Source organism: Ictalurus punctatus, chromosome 19, assembly GCF_001660625.3.
Source record: "Ictalurus punctatus breed USDA103 chromosome 19, Coco_2.0, whole genome shotgun sequence".
NCBI classification, from domain to species: domain Eukaryota; kingdom Metazoa; phylum Chordata; class Actinopteri; order Siluriformes; family Ictaluridae; genus Ictalurus; species Ictalurus punctatus.
The window spans coordinates 17,845,667-17,863,881 of record NC_030434.2 but is presented as its reverse complement, the minus strand read 5'-3'; the positions used below and the strand labels follow the sequence as shown (position 1 = coordinate 17,863,881).

General features: G+C 40.7%; 1 protein-coding gene across 1 annotated transcript; it reads right to left on the bottom strand.

Annotated features, from left to right (window-relative positions):
* Window positions 1-227: 227 nt before the first annotated feature.
* Window positions 228-18,058, bottom strand: lemd3 (LEM domain containing 3). The gene is made up of 13 exons (XM_017494228.3): window positions 16,629-18,058; window positions 13,729-13,769; window positions 12,313-12,382; window positions 9,164-9,240; window positions 8,144-8,223; window positions 7,913-8,058; window positions 7,593-7,694; window positions 7,327-7,429; window positions 3,765-3,943; window positions 3,573-3,654; window positions 3,262-3,367; window positions 2,973-3,051; window positions 228-2,836 (listed from the first exon to the last, which is right to left on the bottom strand). The coding sequence occupies exons 1-13, from the start codon at window positions 17,995-17,997 to the stop codon at window positions 2,673-2,675; spliced, it is 2,598 nt and encodes an 865-aa protein (XP_017349717.1). The 5' UTR covers window positions 17,998-18,058; the 3' UTR covers window positions 228-2,672.
* Window positions 18,059-18,215: the final 157 nt, after the last annotated feature.

The window sequence follows — 18,215 nt, the reverse complement described above, 5'->3', positions numbered from 1 at the left end:
GGGAGGAACCCCCCCCCCAAAAAAACTATCCAGTCTGCTATTTGTATGTGTTTTGATGCAGGTGGCGATCTTTAAATGATCTAAGGGAACTTTAGTTCAGAAAGTATTACTAATTATTAACATAAGTAAATAATGAGATGGGTTAAATATAACATTCCTCTCAGCCACTAAATACTCTAGAAATCTAAAAATGTCATTAATCAACAGTCCAAGACATGAGGCAACACTTCAAATTAAAAACCCCTAATAAACCTTTAATTAGAGCAGGTTTAACAAGTGACAAAATTACATTAAAACAATCTGAAGCTTTAAAAAGCCTGGATTATTGTTCACTTTCCCCTCTGGCTTGCAGGTCAGGGATCTTGGTCAAAACCATACACTGTGCTGAGACTGCTGCTGCATAATATTACTTTGTACAGATAAAAATGTACATCATAGAGGGGGGAGAAAGGAAAAAAAAACATCAATAATGGAGATGCAAGTCGGGCACCATTTCAAGTCGTGCCACACCAAATCAAGTTACATTTACTCAATTTACAGCTTGGGGGGGGGGGGGGGACAAAAGGGTAACAGGTAAACAGGCAACACTGGGCTATGGACACAAAGCAAATTACACTGAGTGCAAGTACAGTAACAACTTATGTCTGCATTTTTAGCATGTTTATTTCTTACACATCAGCTCTGAAAAGATCATACAATTGTTTAAATTAAAATGTCAAACCCTGCACTCAAAAAAAAAAAAGGAGAAAAAAAAAAAGAAAGAAAAACCCTGTGCATGCACTGGGGGACATTATAGTGTGTAACCTTGATGACCAAACTGATGAACAGTTAATATTAACTGCACCCATGAGTGTACATTTGACTAGACATCTCATGGGCACTTTTCTAAACGCACACTATACTCAGGAGTTTTAATAAGGAGTTGACTACCTCTGCTTTTCAAATGGTTACATTTAAATTTGGAAAATTTTAAAAAGGTAAATAGATTCCCAACAAGTGCAGCGCCAGTCCCTAAAACAGCACAAAATTAAGGCACGATTTGGTTATTTGCTGCAGAGAACAGTGCACTATGTTTCTGTGCATTGCTTGTACATCTTACTGCAAATACTCCACTCCATCTGCACTGCATTTCTTATAGCAATAATAACCAAAATAATTTAGTTTTAAATAATGGAGAACTTTGGGACAGAATTACCAAACCCATCATGTAACTGCTTGGTCAAATGACCCACCCTCTGCAATTTTGATACAGTCAAATTACCATACCTTTTGTATGTGCTGTAGGAGTTACTCTGACTCTTGATAATTAAATGGGGACAATATTTCTTACAAACTTACACTTTATTAATCACAAATGAACCCCCACCATATATATATATATATATAAACAAAACATGACATGCTTTGTGAAGATCAGCATGGCTTATCTGTCCCCCTTTCAAAGGACTATGAAACAAAATGCACAAAGAAGGGTGGAAATGGCAACAAACTTCAACACCTGACCAGATTTGCTGATCCTGATCATGTGGAATACTTTAGCTGCACACTAAATCACTCTGGTGGCCAGAGGATGTCTGTGGGTGGGGGGGGGGGGGGGGGGGATGTTAAAAAACAAATCAAACTGCACCAATCACAATGAAAATGCATAACTTTCAAAATATAAGGAAAATAATAATAATAATAATAATAATACACTAGAGTACGATGGAATACAATCAAAATGGCAAGACCGAGGTGAGAAATGGATGAAGTGGGGGTATCACGCATTAAATTATAGAATAAGCCAACTCTACACACTTTTCAAAACCTTGTATAGCATGATCGAGTGGTCACAGCATCCCCTCGGACACGTCCTTTCACTCATCTGTTGGTAAGAAATGAATTAGAGCTTATGACAATCTGCAGTTTTATACAGACAATTTCAACCACCACCATTCAACAAATATTTACAGCACCCCTTTTAGAGTGTGTGCATGCCATTGTTTTGGACTAAAAACTACAAAGAAAGGAAATACATAAAGTTAAAAAGTCTTCAGGGAAATAAACATCCACGTTATATGATACAATTTAAAGCATAAATATAGGGATATTGGAACCAGCACATGCAGCTATGTATAGCCCAACAGAACTCCTTTTGACCAAGGAGAGGAGTAAACTGGAGAAACAAAAAGAGACAAGAGTAGAACCACAGACAGCAGCTTCAGTTCTCTCTCATATCCTCAAATCTGAATATTAGAATAAATTGGAAGCCATGTTTCCTTGTTTAATCCATAAAGCCAGTCTTTTTAAAAAACAAACAAACAACAAAACAAAGAAAAGAAAAGAAAAAAAAAAGTATAATATAGATAATTGTGTCCATTGCACCAACGTTTGAGAGGAGGGATATGCATGACTAGCTGTCCTAAGCAAAGCTCCGGCATCTCCCAACATGTTCTCTGCGCACAAATCTTTAGCTCCAACTCCAAGACAAACAAGCTGACAGGGTTGCAGCAAACAGTCAGTTCAGACCTGCTTACAAAAGACCACCATGATGAAAAAATCTCCTGAACATGGCTCCAACTGCAAGAGAGAGAGAGAGAGAGAGAGAGAGAGAGAGAGAGAGAGAGAGAGAGAGAGAGAGAGAGAGAGAGAGAGAGAGAGAGCGAACACAAGAGGGAGGACATGGTTAGAGCTCAGGAGAAACTGAGGAAGCTGGATGTGCTGGAGCGCTGGTGTAGCCGGGCCATGGTGTTCATGCTGGAGCTGGACGGTTTCAGGGGTGTGTTACAGCCCAAGGCCTGTGGGAAACGCTGGTGGTAGCGGTCAAGACGCAGATACTTAACAGTCACCAGCTTTCCTGGAACAGAAGGCACAAGAGATCAGGAGCACGATAAAAGCGCAACGGCAGATTGTAAATAAGCATAAGATCAATGTAAACCATGATGCCTCAGCCTATTCCGCTCCCTTCTATCACAATTATTAAATCCATTTACCATCAAACCAAGAGCCATGCAGTGCCTTGAAAGCCTTCCCAGAGTGCTCTGCTGAAAGGCACTTCACATAAACGCAGCCCTGTGGGGACAGAAGAGCTCAGGATGACGCAATGATGATAACTTTGAAAACTTTTACACCAACAATATGTAGATTCCAATGTGAATGTGTAGTTTTAGGGTACTTTCACACCCTAAAACTTGAAAACATGCTGCCCAGAGCAGGCTGAGGGTGGGACGACGACACTCATGTGACACACACACCACTCCGCAGTGAACAGAGAAAACCCACCTCTCGTGAATTCTTATCAACAGCAATGTGAACGATCCCATCATTATCACTGCATTTCTCCAAAATGGCTTCTTGAATGGCAAGATGCCAGTTTTCCCCCACCTCCCTAACAAATGGAAAACATCAGTTCTTTAAAACACACAGCATCTGATGTATTTAACTGGCCTGTCAAACATGTTTGTGTTCACAAGCATTTTAAATCCATTGAAGCAGCCAGAGATTAAATCTGCTGTACTCTTTAAAGCTAACACACATGCGCTGTGCTTAATTCTTGACTCTGTTAACAAACCTAACAGGGAGCTGGTACTCACATTACAGGATCAAACATGTTGCGAATTTTCAGACATGGTGTTAAGCTGTTTGGTGGCGAATTCCTTCGATCCAGAGGAAATGCTGTAAAGCATAGTGAGCACAATGTTGAATATAAAAACAGGTGCACTTTTCACATACACAGATTGACGGATAACATTTCTGATGCCATAGTACGTAATGAGCAGAATTACCTTTTCCCTGCCATACTTTGGAAGGCATATTGCACGTCTTGTCACAAGATAAGGGAGGCTGGAGCCACCGCCACACCAGGAAATCAGCTCCTCCAATCCTCTGTGTTTCTGTCCGGATGCGAGACTCGTTTCGAGAGAGGAAAGTCTCAGCTCTGGCCCACACTTTCTTCATCTTCTTCCTGACATTTAAATTAACACACACACAAAAATGCATGTACATGTTACCTCTTACACTTGTCTTTTAATGAGACCTGTAGATATTATTGCCATTTTTAAAGAGGACATACTTTTAAGGCTATTGAGAGGGTCGGGAAGGGGGATCAGATAAGTACAACTTTCAGGTTTGCACCAAAATGAAATTTGCTGGTCAGTACATTTATAATCTAGCCAATATTTTTGGGGGTTGAAAAATATATTTGGGTGGTTCTACATGCCTACAATTTTTTTGCTAAAAAGGTACATGAAGTTTTACACCAAACTCATACAAGTAAAAAAAATTTATGCCATTTCCTTACAATTATTTCACTAAAAGTCTATTTCTAAAATATGGCTACATGAACAAACTGAAGCCAAATCAAGAGGAAGCATTTCTCTCTAAACATCACCTGTGCTCACAAATCAAAACAATATCTATATATATAATCAAATCAATATATACACACACACACATATATATATATATATATATATATATATATATATATATATATATATATATATATATATATATATACACACATATACATATATATATACATATATATACACATATATATATACATACATACACATATATATATACATACATACACATATATATATACATACATACACATATATATATATATATATATATATATATATATATATATATATATATATATATATATATATATATATATATATATATATATATATATACACACACACACACACAGTGAGGGGGAAAAAGTATTTGATGCTGATTTTGTACGTTTTCCCACTGACAAAGAAATGATCAGTCTATAATTTTAATGGTAGATTTATTTGTACAGTGAGAGACAGAATAACAACAAAAGAAATCCAGAAAAACGCATGTCAAAAATGTTATAAATTGATTTGCATTTTAATGAGGGAAATATGTATTTGACCCCTCTGCAAAACATGACTTAGTATACTTGGTGGCAAAACCCTTGTTGGCAATCACAGAGGTCAGACGTTTCTTGTAGTTGGCCACCAGGTTTGCACACATCTCAGGAGGGATTTTGTCCCACTCCTCTTTGCAGATCTTCTCCAAGTCATTAAGGTTTCGAGGCTGACGTTTGGCAACTCGAACCTTCAGCTCCCTCCACAGATTTTCTATGGGATTAAGTCTGGAGACTGCCTAGGTCACTCCAGGACCTTAATGTGCTTCTTCTTGAGCCACTCCTTTGTTGCCTTGGCCATGTGTTTTGGGTCATTGTCATGCTGGAATACCCATCCACGACCCATTTTCAATACCCTGGCTGAGGGAAGGAGGTTCTCACCCAAGATTTGACGGTACATGGCCCCATCCATCGTCCCTTTGATGTGGTGAAGTTGTCCTGTCCCCTTAGTAGAAAAACACCCCCAAAGCATAATGTTTCCGCCTCCATGTTTGACGGTGGGGATGGTGTTCTTGGGGTCATAGGCAGCATTCCTCCTCCTCCAAACACGGCGAGTTGAGTTGATGCCAAAGAGCTCCATTTTGGTCTCATCTGACCACAACACTCACCCAGTTGTCCTCTGAATCATTCAGATGTTCATTGACAAACTTCAGACGGGCATGTATATGTGCTTTCTTGAGCAGGGGGACCTTGCGGGCGCTGCAGGATTTCAGTCCTTCACGGCGTAGTGTGTTACCAATTGTTTTCTTGGTGACTATGGTCCCAGCTGTCTTGAGATCATTGAAAAGATCCTCCCGTGTAGTCCTGGGCTGATTCCTCACTGTTCTCATGATCGTTGCAACTCCACGAGGTGAGATCTTGCATGGAGCCCCAGGCCGAGGGAGATTGACAGTTCTTTTGTGTTTCTTCCATTTGCGAATAATCGTACCAACTGTTGTCACCTTCTCACCAAGCTGCTTGGCAATGATCTTGTAGCCCATTCCAGACTTGTGTAGGTCTACAGTCTTGTCCCTGACATCCTTGGAGAGCTCTTTGCTCTTGGCCATGGTGGAGAGTTTGGAATCTGATTGATTGATTGATTGCTTCTGTGGACAGGTGTCTTTTATACAGGTAACAAGCTGAGATTAGGAGCACTCCCTTTAAGAGTGTGCTCCTAATCTCAGCTCGTTACCTGTATAAAAGACACCTGGGAGCCAGAAATCTTTGTTTGAGAGGGGGTCAAATACTTATTTCCCTCATTAAAATGCAAATCAATTCATAACATTTTTGACATGCGTTTTTCTGGATTTTCTTCTTGTTATTCTGTCTCTCACTGTTCAAATAAATCTACCATTAAAATTATAGTCTGATCATTTCTTTGTCAGTTGGCAAACGTACAAAATCAGCAGGGGATCAAATACTTTTTTCCCCTCACTGTGTGTGTGTGTGTGTGTGTGTGTGTGTGTGTGTGTGTGTGTGTGTGTATGTGTGTGTATATATATATATATATATATATATATATATATATATATATATATATATATATATATATATATATATATATATATATATATATATATATATTTATATATATTTATTTGTTCTGGGAGCCCAAGTACACAGTAACAGAAAGGCATCACATATTTAACATAATTAATGTATGACTTGTCTAATTAATTAATTAATGGAAGACAGTCTAAGGGTATTTTCAGACCTGTAGATCTGTGCTTTGCTCCGAAATGGGGATGTAAACTTTTTCCTTGGCTCAGTTCACTTTCACAAGGCAACTTTTCAAAATGTGTTTACATTGGTCAGTGTGTGTCAGATGGATAGACAGCAGCTCGCAAGCTTATTCTGGCTTTCTTTTTAGCTATAGTTATTATAATTGATCTACTTTATATGTTCCACAGAGGACTTAATTCCCATCTCATTGAGACGCTCCCTGAACACTTTGTGAACCTTTTTGATGTGTTTTTCAAAGTTGTTCAGAAATGTGTTTGGCAGACCAAATTTCAGTGAGGTGTTTTTACCTCGTCTTAATGTTGCGAGGCATTAGCAAAAACAAACACGTTTATGTAATGCAGTTCCCATTCAGTGTTGCTATGCAGGTTGGTCCATTGGGTAAGACTGCTTTCTCACCACAAGCGAACCGCTCCAGAATTCGTTCGTATGGATTGTTTCGGTTTGGATACGAACGCGACTGCTGTGTTTAAATATGTCTAAACGAATCGAACCAAGGGAGAAAATGCACCATGTTCCAAAACAAGCGCTCCAAACGAGCCAGGTGTGAAAATACCCTAAGCCTCAAACATCACAGACAGCCATCTCCCAGCTATGACAATTGGCTGTTTCGAAACAACTGGCCAATCGCAGTGTGATTTTCTGGGTTTGTCAACTGAGCCTGATTATCACGGACTATACATCTCTGAAAAGTCCAGCCAAAAGGTCAAATGTCCTACCTGTCCTGAGGCTGAACAAGAGAGTCTCGCACGTGAGGAATGGGCAAATAAGGCTGCAGGTCCTTATTCTCCTGGCACGCTTCATTATGGCTCCTCAGGACATCTGCACGCACACGCACACACACACACACACACACACACACACACACACACACACACAGAGCAATGAAGCTATGACACACTTCACAATTCACCACTCCTCTAAAAATCACACAAAAGGTCATTCATGCAGAACAAACAGCAGCAGAGAAACCGGGCATCAATACCTATGATTCTCTCCACCATGTCATACATCTGCCTGGTCTCCTCCTCCTCCCTCCTCCATCGGTACTTCATGTAACGCAGTACGGCATAAACAATGGCAATTCCTTTGGGGAAGCAGGAATCAGACAGAGCAGACCACGGATGACGAACATCAAAGAGATTTTGGCAAAGCTGAAGAAAGGGTGAAGCTGGATTTACATAGCAGAGGTCTGCTTTGCGTTTATCTGAACCAGTAGCCAAACCTTATCCTTATCCACTTATCCTTAATTAATCTAGCCTCAAATCAGTGTACATGTTGAAACTTTGGTGTTGAGAGATGTACCAGCAAGGATGAGGAGCACTCTGTAGATCACAGTGAAGAAGGCTCGTCGAAAGCGGCAAATGAAGGACATGCGAGGGTGAGTGGACTCCAGACGAGTGATGTCAGACACGTCCTCCACTAGTTGCATAGGGTTATCTGAAATCAGCCTGTAAGCCCAGCAGTCAGGGATTAATAAAGTCCCATCACTTTAGGAAGTTTAGTTTTCTAGAGAAAACTACTGGTTCAATTTACCTTATACCACAAATATCTCCAGTTCTAATGATCCACTCCATGGCTGTTTCTATCCAACCTTCATAGCTTTTATTTTGCATCTAGATAAAGCAAAAACATATAAATGACTCAATATACACACTCAAACTCAAAGGTTTTTTAAAAAGTGTAACAGTAGAGGAACAGACTAAAAGACATTTTTTTATTACTCTTATGCCACAGCAATCTGCCAACGATGATCATTATTTATTTATTTATGAACAACCCTTACTTTTTATTGAGCTACTGTCCTAAGGTTGTGAAACATCTGCGTAAAAGTTAGTTCTTTTTATGACATTAGTGCATCGACCAGGGAGTCGGCCATTTTAAGGGCTGTCTCAATCGTAAAATCCTTCCAGGGCACTGGAACATTCATTCCAAAAAAAATCCCACAATGCACCGCGAAAATCAGGGAGCATCGATGCTCACTCTCACTATGTTCCCTTACCGGAAATGAAACCTGAAACTGCTCCGCTCAACCAAAAAAAAAAAAAAGGGGGGGGGGGGGGGGGATGACTTCACAGACAACTCCGTCTTCAAATGTAAGCAGCTTGCAGCTGTAGCTCTCAAATGATTACTTACGTGAGCGTATATTTACCTTTTGACATTCTATATACAGTTTGAGTCTAGTGACAAGTGTTTAATGATTTTTTATTTTTTTAAATCCACTAGCTAGCCTACGATCCTGCTTGAAGTGCAATGACAAATGTGTGTAATTAAGCTAAGACATTTATATGACGATGGGGTCTTTTAATAATTGTTCAATGTATAGATTACACATCTTACCACACAAGTCATTTTGAATTAGCTTTTAAAACAGATACGATTAGAACAAGCACATTCAAATAAACCTGTGACACCCATGTCAGAGCTGCTGTTATACAAATCAATATCTTCTGACCAGTCATAATCGTAAACTCCACAGCAACGCGGAGTAACTCGCATTACTTCATTGCCACTCCCAGCACATCAAAACGAAGAACTGCACAAAACTTAACCTACCTTCAGATACTTGGTGGCTTCAGACAAGGAGACACTTCTGTTTAATGGCTCATTGAGATCTTTGCAGTCATGTTCACCTGAAAGAAATACATTTAATATTTTAACCACAGGATCTCTTATTGTTCAAAAGGCAACTTGGAAATGTTACTGTGCAGAATTGCAATTCCACACCATGATGAAGTATGTCAAAACATACCTCTCGGGAGTATTATGATAAGATCCCCACTTTAACTAACTGATTCAATTGTTACTGAAACTATTTCCTGATCTAATTTACCATCACGCATTTCATTTTCCTCATCAAAGCACCAGAATATCTTAATGCCAGAATATTTTAAAACTAGGTTAATGATGATCTTGTTGGCCACAGCATGCATTAAAAAGTCCTCACTGCAGAACCAAAAGTCCAGGGCCTGGAGTCAGACCTAATTCAACTCCTTCTACCTGGGCAGTCACAAGCCAAAATTCCAGGGTGTGGAGACAACTCTGTGTTCAAGGGTGGATACGTGGCGAGTGTGTTGTACAATGTCTAGTGGGTTAAGGAGCATTCACACATACAGCAACTCGCAGCAACAAAGCGACCAGAGACTGTTCCAGAAGTCGACATGAGCGACAGTGACTGTTAGCAACTAGTTTAATGCAGCGACTACCCATGGGAGTGAAGACAGTAAAGCACACGTCGGTCCATCTCCTGTCAGATACTGTAGTGCAGAAAAGATGGAGGAAAAATTATTCTAGCGGTTAGCCAAGTATTGTCCAATTCTTTATATGCCTCTGGGCACATACCGGGACAAAAGAAAAAACGATGAGTGGAAAAACATATGCCATTGTGGGCTTTGTAATTAATTAAAGTTGATTAATGCATTTAACAACCTAGAATATTACCTTTTAATTATTAACCCTGTCAACCATGAGTGACAAATAGTATTCCATACCATGATGAACTGAGCAAACTTACCTCACAGGCAATCATATTTGGTTGATTAAATCCTAAAAGAATGCATTTCAAACGGAATCCTGTCCAGCCTGAAATACCGCTGGTACCAGACCTCATCCAACTCGGCTCCTGTACCAGCCGGTGGTACTCACCACGCTGCCTGCGAGCCCGGATCGTTTCGTAGACCCAGACAGCCTGGCGCTTGCGCTGTCGCCAGGGATAGATGGCCACAATGGCAAAGACCACATACTGCTTCTCCTTCATCTCATACATGATATTATTTTACATACAAATGCTCTCCCTCCAGAAATGTTTAATTGTAGCTAGTGTGGTCAAAAATATAGATTTTTCGATACATCGATTCAGTATATCTGAAACCGTTTCAATACTCATTTTCCACAGTATCGATATAGCGATACCAGCTGCTGTTTCTCGCTCTCTCTTCTATACGACAGCGAGCTGACACACACCACAGTGCACACATAGCCCCGCCTCCTCTCTCACAGTGCTGTCTTCACGTCACCCGTCTCACTCCCTCCGGGTGAATAGTGTTGCGAGTGCAGAACCTCTGCCACCGGTTTTGGTGGATAAAGAAAACATTGGGAAATTTGGAATTATTTCAGAGTTGAGGCAAATGAACACAAGCAAGCCAACATGCAAGCATTGCTACAGAGCAGTGCGAACAAAAGGTTCTAACAACACTAGTTTAGCAAAGCACCTGAAGGACCAAGATGGTTGGTAAAGGCTCCTGTTGCAACACCACTGAAGTAATAAACAAGACAAGCCCAGTAAACTGTTGTTGATAAGCGTCCTGTCCCATTGTAATTCTCAAAGCTAAGATAGTTGCAAAGACACTTCGGCTACAGCAAAATGGGTGTCACTCTCACTCGCCTCTGTAGAGAACGGCTGCATATATAAGAACAGTATTTACTTCCATTTATTATTATTTTTACTCATTTGTTACTTGAAAATGCAGAGGCTTTTGAACAAGCGCACTACCTCAAGAAGTTTTCCTTAATGTAAAAATATATGTCGTCATGTTATATTTATCTTTGAATAAAAATCTGCAACTTTATGCCCTTAATGTTGTGGAAATTTTTCCCCACGATATCGAAAAATGCTATCAAATATCAATATTTTTCAAGGTATCGTGACAACACTAATTGTAGCGGCAAGAAAACTGATTTGTTGTCAAAAGTGGAATGCTAGTTGCACCACCCACTGATAAATGTTACTACGGCAACCATTAGTGGGAATGCCTACTGGCGACTTCATAGTACAGCGATTGGCAGCATCAAAGCAAACGGAGACCCTTCATTTTCAACGAGACCTTCGGGCAACATGAGCGACAGCGACTATTGGCGACTAGATGGGCGTGTCTGGTTGAAAGAAGTTTAACTTTATGCAAATTTGGAGCAGCTTGATGCAGCGACTACCAATGGGAGTGAAGACTCACTAGCAGAAGCAGCGCCATAGCAACAAAAAGTGTGCGTTAAGCTAATTGGCGCTTGCGCTTCCGCTGTAAAGAGATTTCCGCAATGGCAAAGAGCGCACACTGCTTCTCCTTCATCTCGTAGGATATGATGCATATATGCACTGGTGAATTTTATATAAGATCGCTCTCCCTCCAGAATCTTTCATTTTAGAAGCAAGAAAACTGGTTTGTTGTCAAAAGTGGAATGTCAGTTGCGCCACCCATGTTACTATGGCAACCAGTAGTAGGAACGCCTACTGGCAACTTCAGAGTACAGTGACTGGTGACTTGCGTCGATAAAATCGCTGGGTGTGAATGCACTTTTAGGGTTATAGGAAGAGATGGATCAGGTCCAGCTCCACCCCCTGATACTGCATCTCCAAGTTCCTCCCCTACTGATGTAAACTGAATGGGGAAACTTGTTTAATCTTCACCTGCACCAGGTGCAGATTGGCATTACCCAGCCCAGCGTCCATCAAAACTTCACAAACAGTCTTTTCAAGTATGAGTAAACCAATTACCACAAGACAATGAGCACACAAAGCCTAGCCTCTTGTGACAATGCTGTAATTGGCTGGGTTGGTACTACAGCACTGAACCATCCTGATTCCTCCTGCTTGTGCAGTTGTTTAGATTTGCTTGAGTAAAGTCTCAAACAACTTGCTGTAACAAAGCTATTTAGAAGCTCGATCAACAAAAAAAATAACCGTTTTATTCCATTTTGAACTGTATATTCACCTGCAGTATTGGCCAGATAGTCATGCAGATGGAGCAGAAGACTGAGAATGGTGTCTTTCTCTGTATGGCTCTAGGAACAAAAGGAAAAGAGAAAAAAAAACAGGAACATTGATTTAAAATAGTAACCGATTCATTGCAGCTCAACCTGTTTTAACACTGCATGGCCGGTTAAACATCAAATCACACGAGGAGGAAAAACAAGGGACCTTTTAAAAATAATTCAGCCATTAATTAGCACAGATTTAATATGCCCTCCAAAATTATTGGCTTTCATAAAAACAAACAAAACGACACTATTTACCTTTGTTCAAACTGAAACTATATACATTTTCATAAGATCTCCTATTCAAATTAGAGTGTTTTCTCTCAAAATACAGTCAGGTCCATAAATATCTGGACAATGGCAAAGTTACTGTTATTTTAACTGTCTACAACAGTATATAAGAGTTGTAATTAAATTATAAACATGACTTTCAGCTTTAATTTGAGAATATTTACATCCAAATCAGGTGAACGGTGTAGGAATTACAGCACTTTTTAAAATATGTGGTCCTCCTCTTCTTACAGGACCTAAAGTAATTGGACAGTTCTCTGCTCAGCTGTTCCATGGTCAGAGCTGTGGTATTCTTTCATTATTTCACTTACAAGTAAGCAGGTAAGAAGTCTTCTGAGAGTTTGCTTCAAATGAGGCATTTGCAATCTGTTGCTGTTGCATATATGGTATGAAAGCACTGCTTCAAGGATACCTAAAAGCAGACTCTGACACTTCAGTAGTGCAACAAAGAGATGCATGCAAGTTCACATGTGCCTGTTGCGTATTGGTGTAGGAGAACTGAATAAAAGGTCAAAGGAAATTATACCATCCAACACTGTGGGTATAATCCTACTCAATGTTGGCTGGGAAATAGCGGACATATCCACAATTTCTCTCTGAAATTAGGTAGCCAAAGTTCAAAGGTGGGTAGAACAGGCATCACATTTGTGTACCACGCTTCTCTCTGAAACTTAGGTTCCAGCTGATTGCACAAATTGATCAGAATTTTTTATTTTTTTTGCAATGACCAGCTAATTCACAAGATTTCAACCCTACTGAAACCCTTTGTTCTGAATTGAAGAGGGACGTCCACATGCACAAACCGGGGGGGGGGGCAAAGAAACAAAAAAAAAACACACAACACAGGAAGGACCTTGAAATGTTCTGTATGGAGAATTGGTCCCAAAATCCCTCCACGGTCATATCCAACCTCTTTAGACATTACAGGAAGATACTACAAGCACATCATTCCCTGAATGTTTAAGAATGAAATATCATATGCTACTTGTTTTAAATACATCTGGAAATCTGCTTCAAATACTTGAGGCCACAATACATACCTTTCACCTCTGAATAGTTATAAATTGAATAAAGTTACTTACATATGATTGATCAAAATCTGCACCAAATGGGTGGCCTCTGCCTGCAAAAGTGGAAGAAAAAAAGAACAGCAATAAGAACTTTAGCATAGAAGAGTGAATGACATCCCACTACATTTCCCTTTCATGACTGCTGAGGGGGACACAATCTGCATATGAACAAAGGTGGGTCTCTAATATAATTAGGGAAAGTTGTCATTCGTTCAAAACTCATTTTGACAGATTAATACTCCTCAATTATTTTCCACATTCAAACCTCTAACTAGGTTAAAAAAAAATAAATAAATAAAAAAATAAAAAATAAAAATAAAAATTATATCTTTAATACAGTTAACATACATTATGGTGCAATATAGAGGCAGAAAGTTATTTGGTTAAAGAAACCATTAAATATATTTTTTAAATAGACTTGGAAAAATTATATCAAAACACCATTTGGCCTGGTACATTTTGTTTAACCCGGTACATTTTGTTTTAACTCTTTCAAGCATGGTGTCCACTCCCATGAGCAATTGGTTTAATGCTATTTGAAGAACATATAATAAATATAAAAGTCAGTTCCTCTAAAGCACTTGTTGGCAGGGTCACTCAGCTATCATCAAGCTAATATAAGCTGTACCTGTTTCACTTGGAAATACATTGCACTATAGAAGACAAACGCATTACGATCTTCTCTACACTTTGTCTTTAACAGTACGGCAAAATGCCAACGTAACTATTTCAGAATAAAATATAAAAGATTGCTACATGTTTGCCACAATTATACACATCTACACCCAAAACCATACAGAGAAACCAAACAGCAAAAAATTTATTCATCAATAATTAAGATGCAAATGGTGCTGGATACAGTCAGACAGGCAGCAAACAGAGTAAACATGTAGTTGTGGCCACAGATTTCCAAAATCTCTGGAGAGACAAGCAATTAGTCTGCCTTAGCTAGTCTGTGACCTAGATGTCTGTGTGCCGCTCGCTCTTTAGTCCAGATTTTCCCTGTGTATGCCAAACACTCCTGCTCTCAATACAGACGCTAGCTTCCTCAGACTTAGTTGTGCTGCTAATTAAAAACACAAAAATAGCACTTCAGTGTTTCCCAGAATTAAAGGTCTTTTAATTAGCTGACGACTCCAGGAAAAGGACTGAAAACACCAAACAGAATAAAAGAGAAAAGACATTACCTGATAAAACACTGAATTTACATCAGGGGAAGAAAAATCAGTAGCCCAGCCAAAAATATTGTGTGTACACGCAATTGAATTTTTCATTTGTAGTTGCTCAGAGAACTAATAGGTTTATTCAACCCGAGAACGAAAATAAAGCCTACATCTTACTGACTTTAGTAAAAACAAATGTTTTATTTGCTATGTAGGTTGTAACATTATAACTCTCACAATGTATACTGTAACTATAGCACATGCTTCCACCACCTGCTGCACTACACACATCGGCTGAGGCGAGGTCTGATGGAACGATTTTTACTAGGAGGACTAATTGGTCTACACAGACAACGTTTTCATAATCAGGAGCATGCCAGTATGGAAACGCTGACAAAACCGAGCAAAACCAGTGTCCGAGCAGCACTAACTACTTGTGGGTGTGTGCGAATTCATGAATACAGAAGAGGCTAAAACAGTTTCGTAGCCGTCGTGTGACAGGGAGCACTAGCTAGTTAGTGGGAATTAGCAAATGATTGCTTTGGGGAACATTCTGCCGATGATTGTGGGTCAGTATTTAAAGTACACAGCGTTGAAACACCTCTACATGATAGTGGCTTCAGTGTTGCTTTCCTGCTGATCGCCTGAAACAAAACAAGAGCCATGTATTTCACTTCCTGTCCGAGGGTGACCACCGGCAAAACGTGGGCCTGCACCTTTTAACTTTTCAGAGCAAACTGGTTTCTAAACCTCTAAAAACCCACAAGAAAGCAGTCTGTACAGGATTTCATGGATTTAGATTGTTGCAGCCAAAAACACTTAATTTTGATGCTGCTTTTTTCAAACGTTGTGACAAGTTGTGGAGTTTTTGTGTGCAAAAACTACTTTGAACAATTTGGCGAAATTGCAACCGTAGGAAATTTTGCACGGTCCGTCTCAGTGATGTTTGTTAGTAATGAGACCTTTTTGCATGTTCGACACAGAAATCACATGACACATCCCAGACCAAATCTGCAGAAAATCTGCTGTAACTTTGAAAAATCACAACCTCCTCCGAATATCGTGCCTTTTGCTTGCATTATGCATTCATTTCTGCAATAGCAAATTCCAGGAGGGACTTAGAAAATGTGAGATTTCAATTAAACACTTCCTGAGTTTTGTTCATAGCATCAGTTATTTAAAAACTCGATTATAGTCACTGTAAGAAGCAACTAATTGGACCTACTTTCACGTAGTTTAATTATTAACATTTTGTGTTGTTAATTGCCTTACTTATTCTTCTTAGAAATATTGAATGAAAGCCCAAAACAGAGCCCCATCATAATGTATTGTTTTGTTGCAAGACATGATTGTAATGCTCATCATGTACTGTAACAAGGCACATAATTTATTATATATATATATATATATATATATATATATATATATATATATATATATATATATATATATTTTTTTTTTTTATTACGACTAGAGTCAGAAACACAATATTTAAGCAAATCTATGGTTTTAAAGAAGACATGGAAACCTCATGCTCAGGGCTGAGAGCTTGACTATAGACTATAATGATTATGAATGCAGTCTAAACAAACCTCAAGGCCTTCAATAAAAGTCGTGGTAATTAGGTGTTAAAACAGATGATTGGGACAAGTCAGGTTCTTAAGCATCCCTAACATCACAATACAAACCAGCTTTGGAAATAAAATGAAGAAAATCCCTCAGGGACCTCGGAGTTACAGGTATACGTACCCATAACTGTGTCTGAGGCGCCAGAGCCCCGCATGCGCAGGTACATGAGGCCGAGCAGCACGAAGAAGAGGCAGGCGGCGGTCAGGAGGAACATGGACAGGTAGTGTGCGCTGAAGCCGCCGGTGGCCGACACCTCGTCCCGTTTAAACTGCTCGAGCAGCTCATCCTCTGGACCCGTGGCCTTCCGTTTGTGGCTGTAGTTATGGTTGGAGCCTGTGTGGTTCGAGTGGTTGAAGGCGTACGTCGAGGCCAGGCTGTTATAGGGCGAAAACCGAGGTCTGAGTCCGGAGCTGAAGCTCCCGCTGTTCGCCGCGGCCTCCCCGCCGTTTTTGCTGCTGCTCTCCTCGCCGTTTACACTCGTGAACCGAGAGTTTTTCAGATAGCTCCCGGTCAACTCGCTCGTTTCTCCGTCGTCCTTCCCCCACTCATTCGCCATGTCTAGACTGGTCGAGCCGGACATGGTGTCTGCCACCTTTTCCCGGACGCGCCCCGACTCCCAGACGCTTCTGTACGGAGTGGACGTGAACTTCGACACACTCCGTCTGGAGAGCAGACGGCGCTCGCGTCGGCGTTCCCGTTCCTCCTCCTCGTCTTCCTCTTCGTCTGAATCAGAATAATCCCCAGAGAGCTTGTTGCTGTAAGCTCCTTTACTACCGTTCAGAGTCCTCCCGGTCCTCTCGGTCTCCACTTCGAGATTGTCCGTGTCCTCCGGCTCGCCGTCATCCTTATCCGCTGCCACATCGCAGTGCGAGTCCTCGAAGCTTGATTTCCCCCGGTCTGTCCACCATGGAGACCCGAGGGCGCTTCTCCTGCTCTCCGGAAACCCGAGATGGGATTTGCTGCTACTGTTTAAACCGAGACCGGTACTTCTGCGTGCGGCGGCGGTAGGTGTCTCTTGTGTAGGCCTTACCGAGTGTAGCGCCGAGCCTCGGTCTCTCCTGCTGAGGCTGTGGTTCAGGCCTCCCTTCTTCTGCGGCGCCTCCGCGTCTGACTCGTCTGAGCTAAATCCCAAGACGAACTTTCCGCTCCTGTGTGCTCGCTTTTCGTTCAAAAGCGGTCGAGCGCCTGGGCTTCGAGTCGAGTTCACGTGTGTGACGTCACTGGCCGTCGGCCGAGACCGTAACGCCGAGGCTCCCGTCGCTGTGTGGCCGTTATTACCACCGCCGCCGCCAGTGCTGCTGCTGCTGTTGTTGACGCTGCTGCCGTTTCTCCCTTTCAGGCCCCTGGACCGCTGTTGTTGCTCCTCGCGTAGCTTTTTGAGCTTTTTTAAGTACACGGGCCGGGTATTCTCCGTAACCGGGCCCGGGGTAAAGCCAAGGCATTTTAACTCGGTGAAAAGCTCCTCGTCCGTTAGCTGCACGGACGCCATCTTTGAACAAAACTCGCACAGAAAGCGTTACAGGAAGTGACGTACAAGTAGCATAAGCAGACAGTCAAGTTGGGCGAATAAAAAGTTAGCCAAGTGAACTAACCAGAGTTAGTAAATGTGTTTGAACTGACAATAAAACCATTTTAAAACAAAGTTTATCTGCGTTATGTCATGTTGTGCTTAGTTTTATTTTATGTTTACTGTGATGTTAAGTAAAT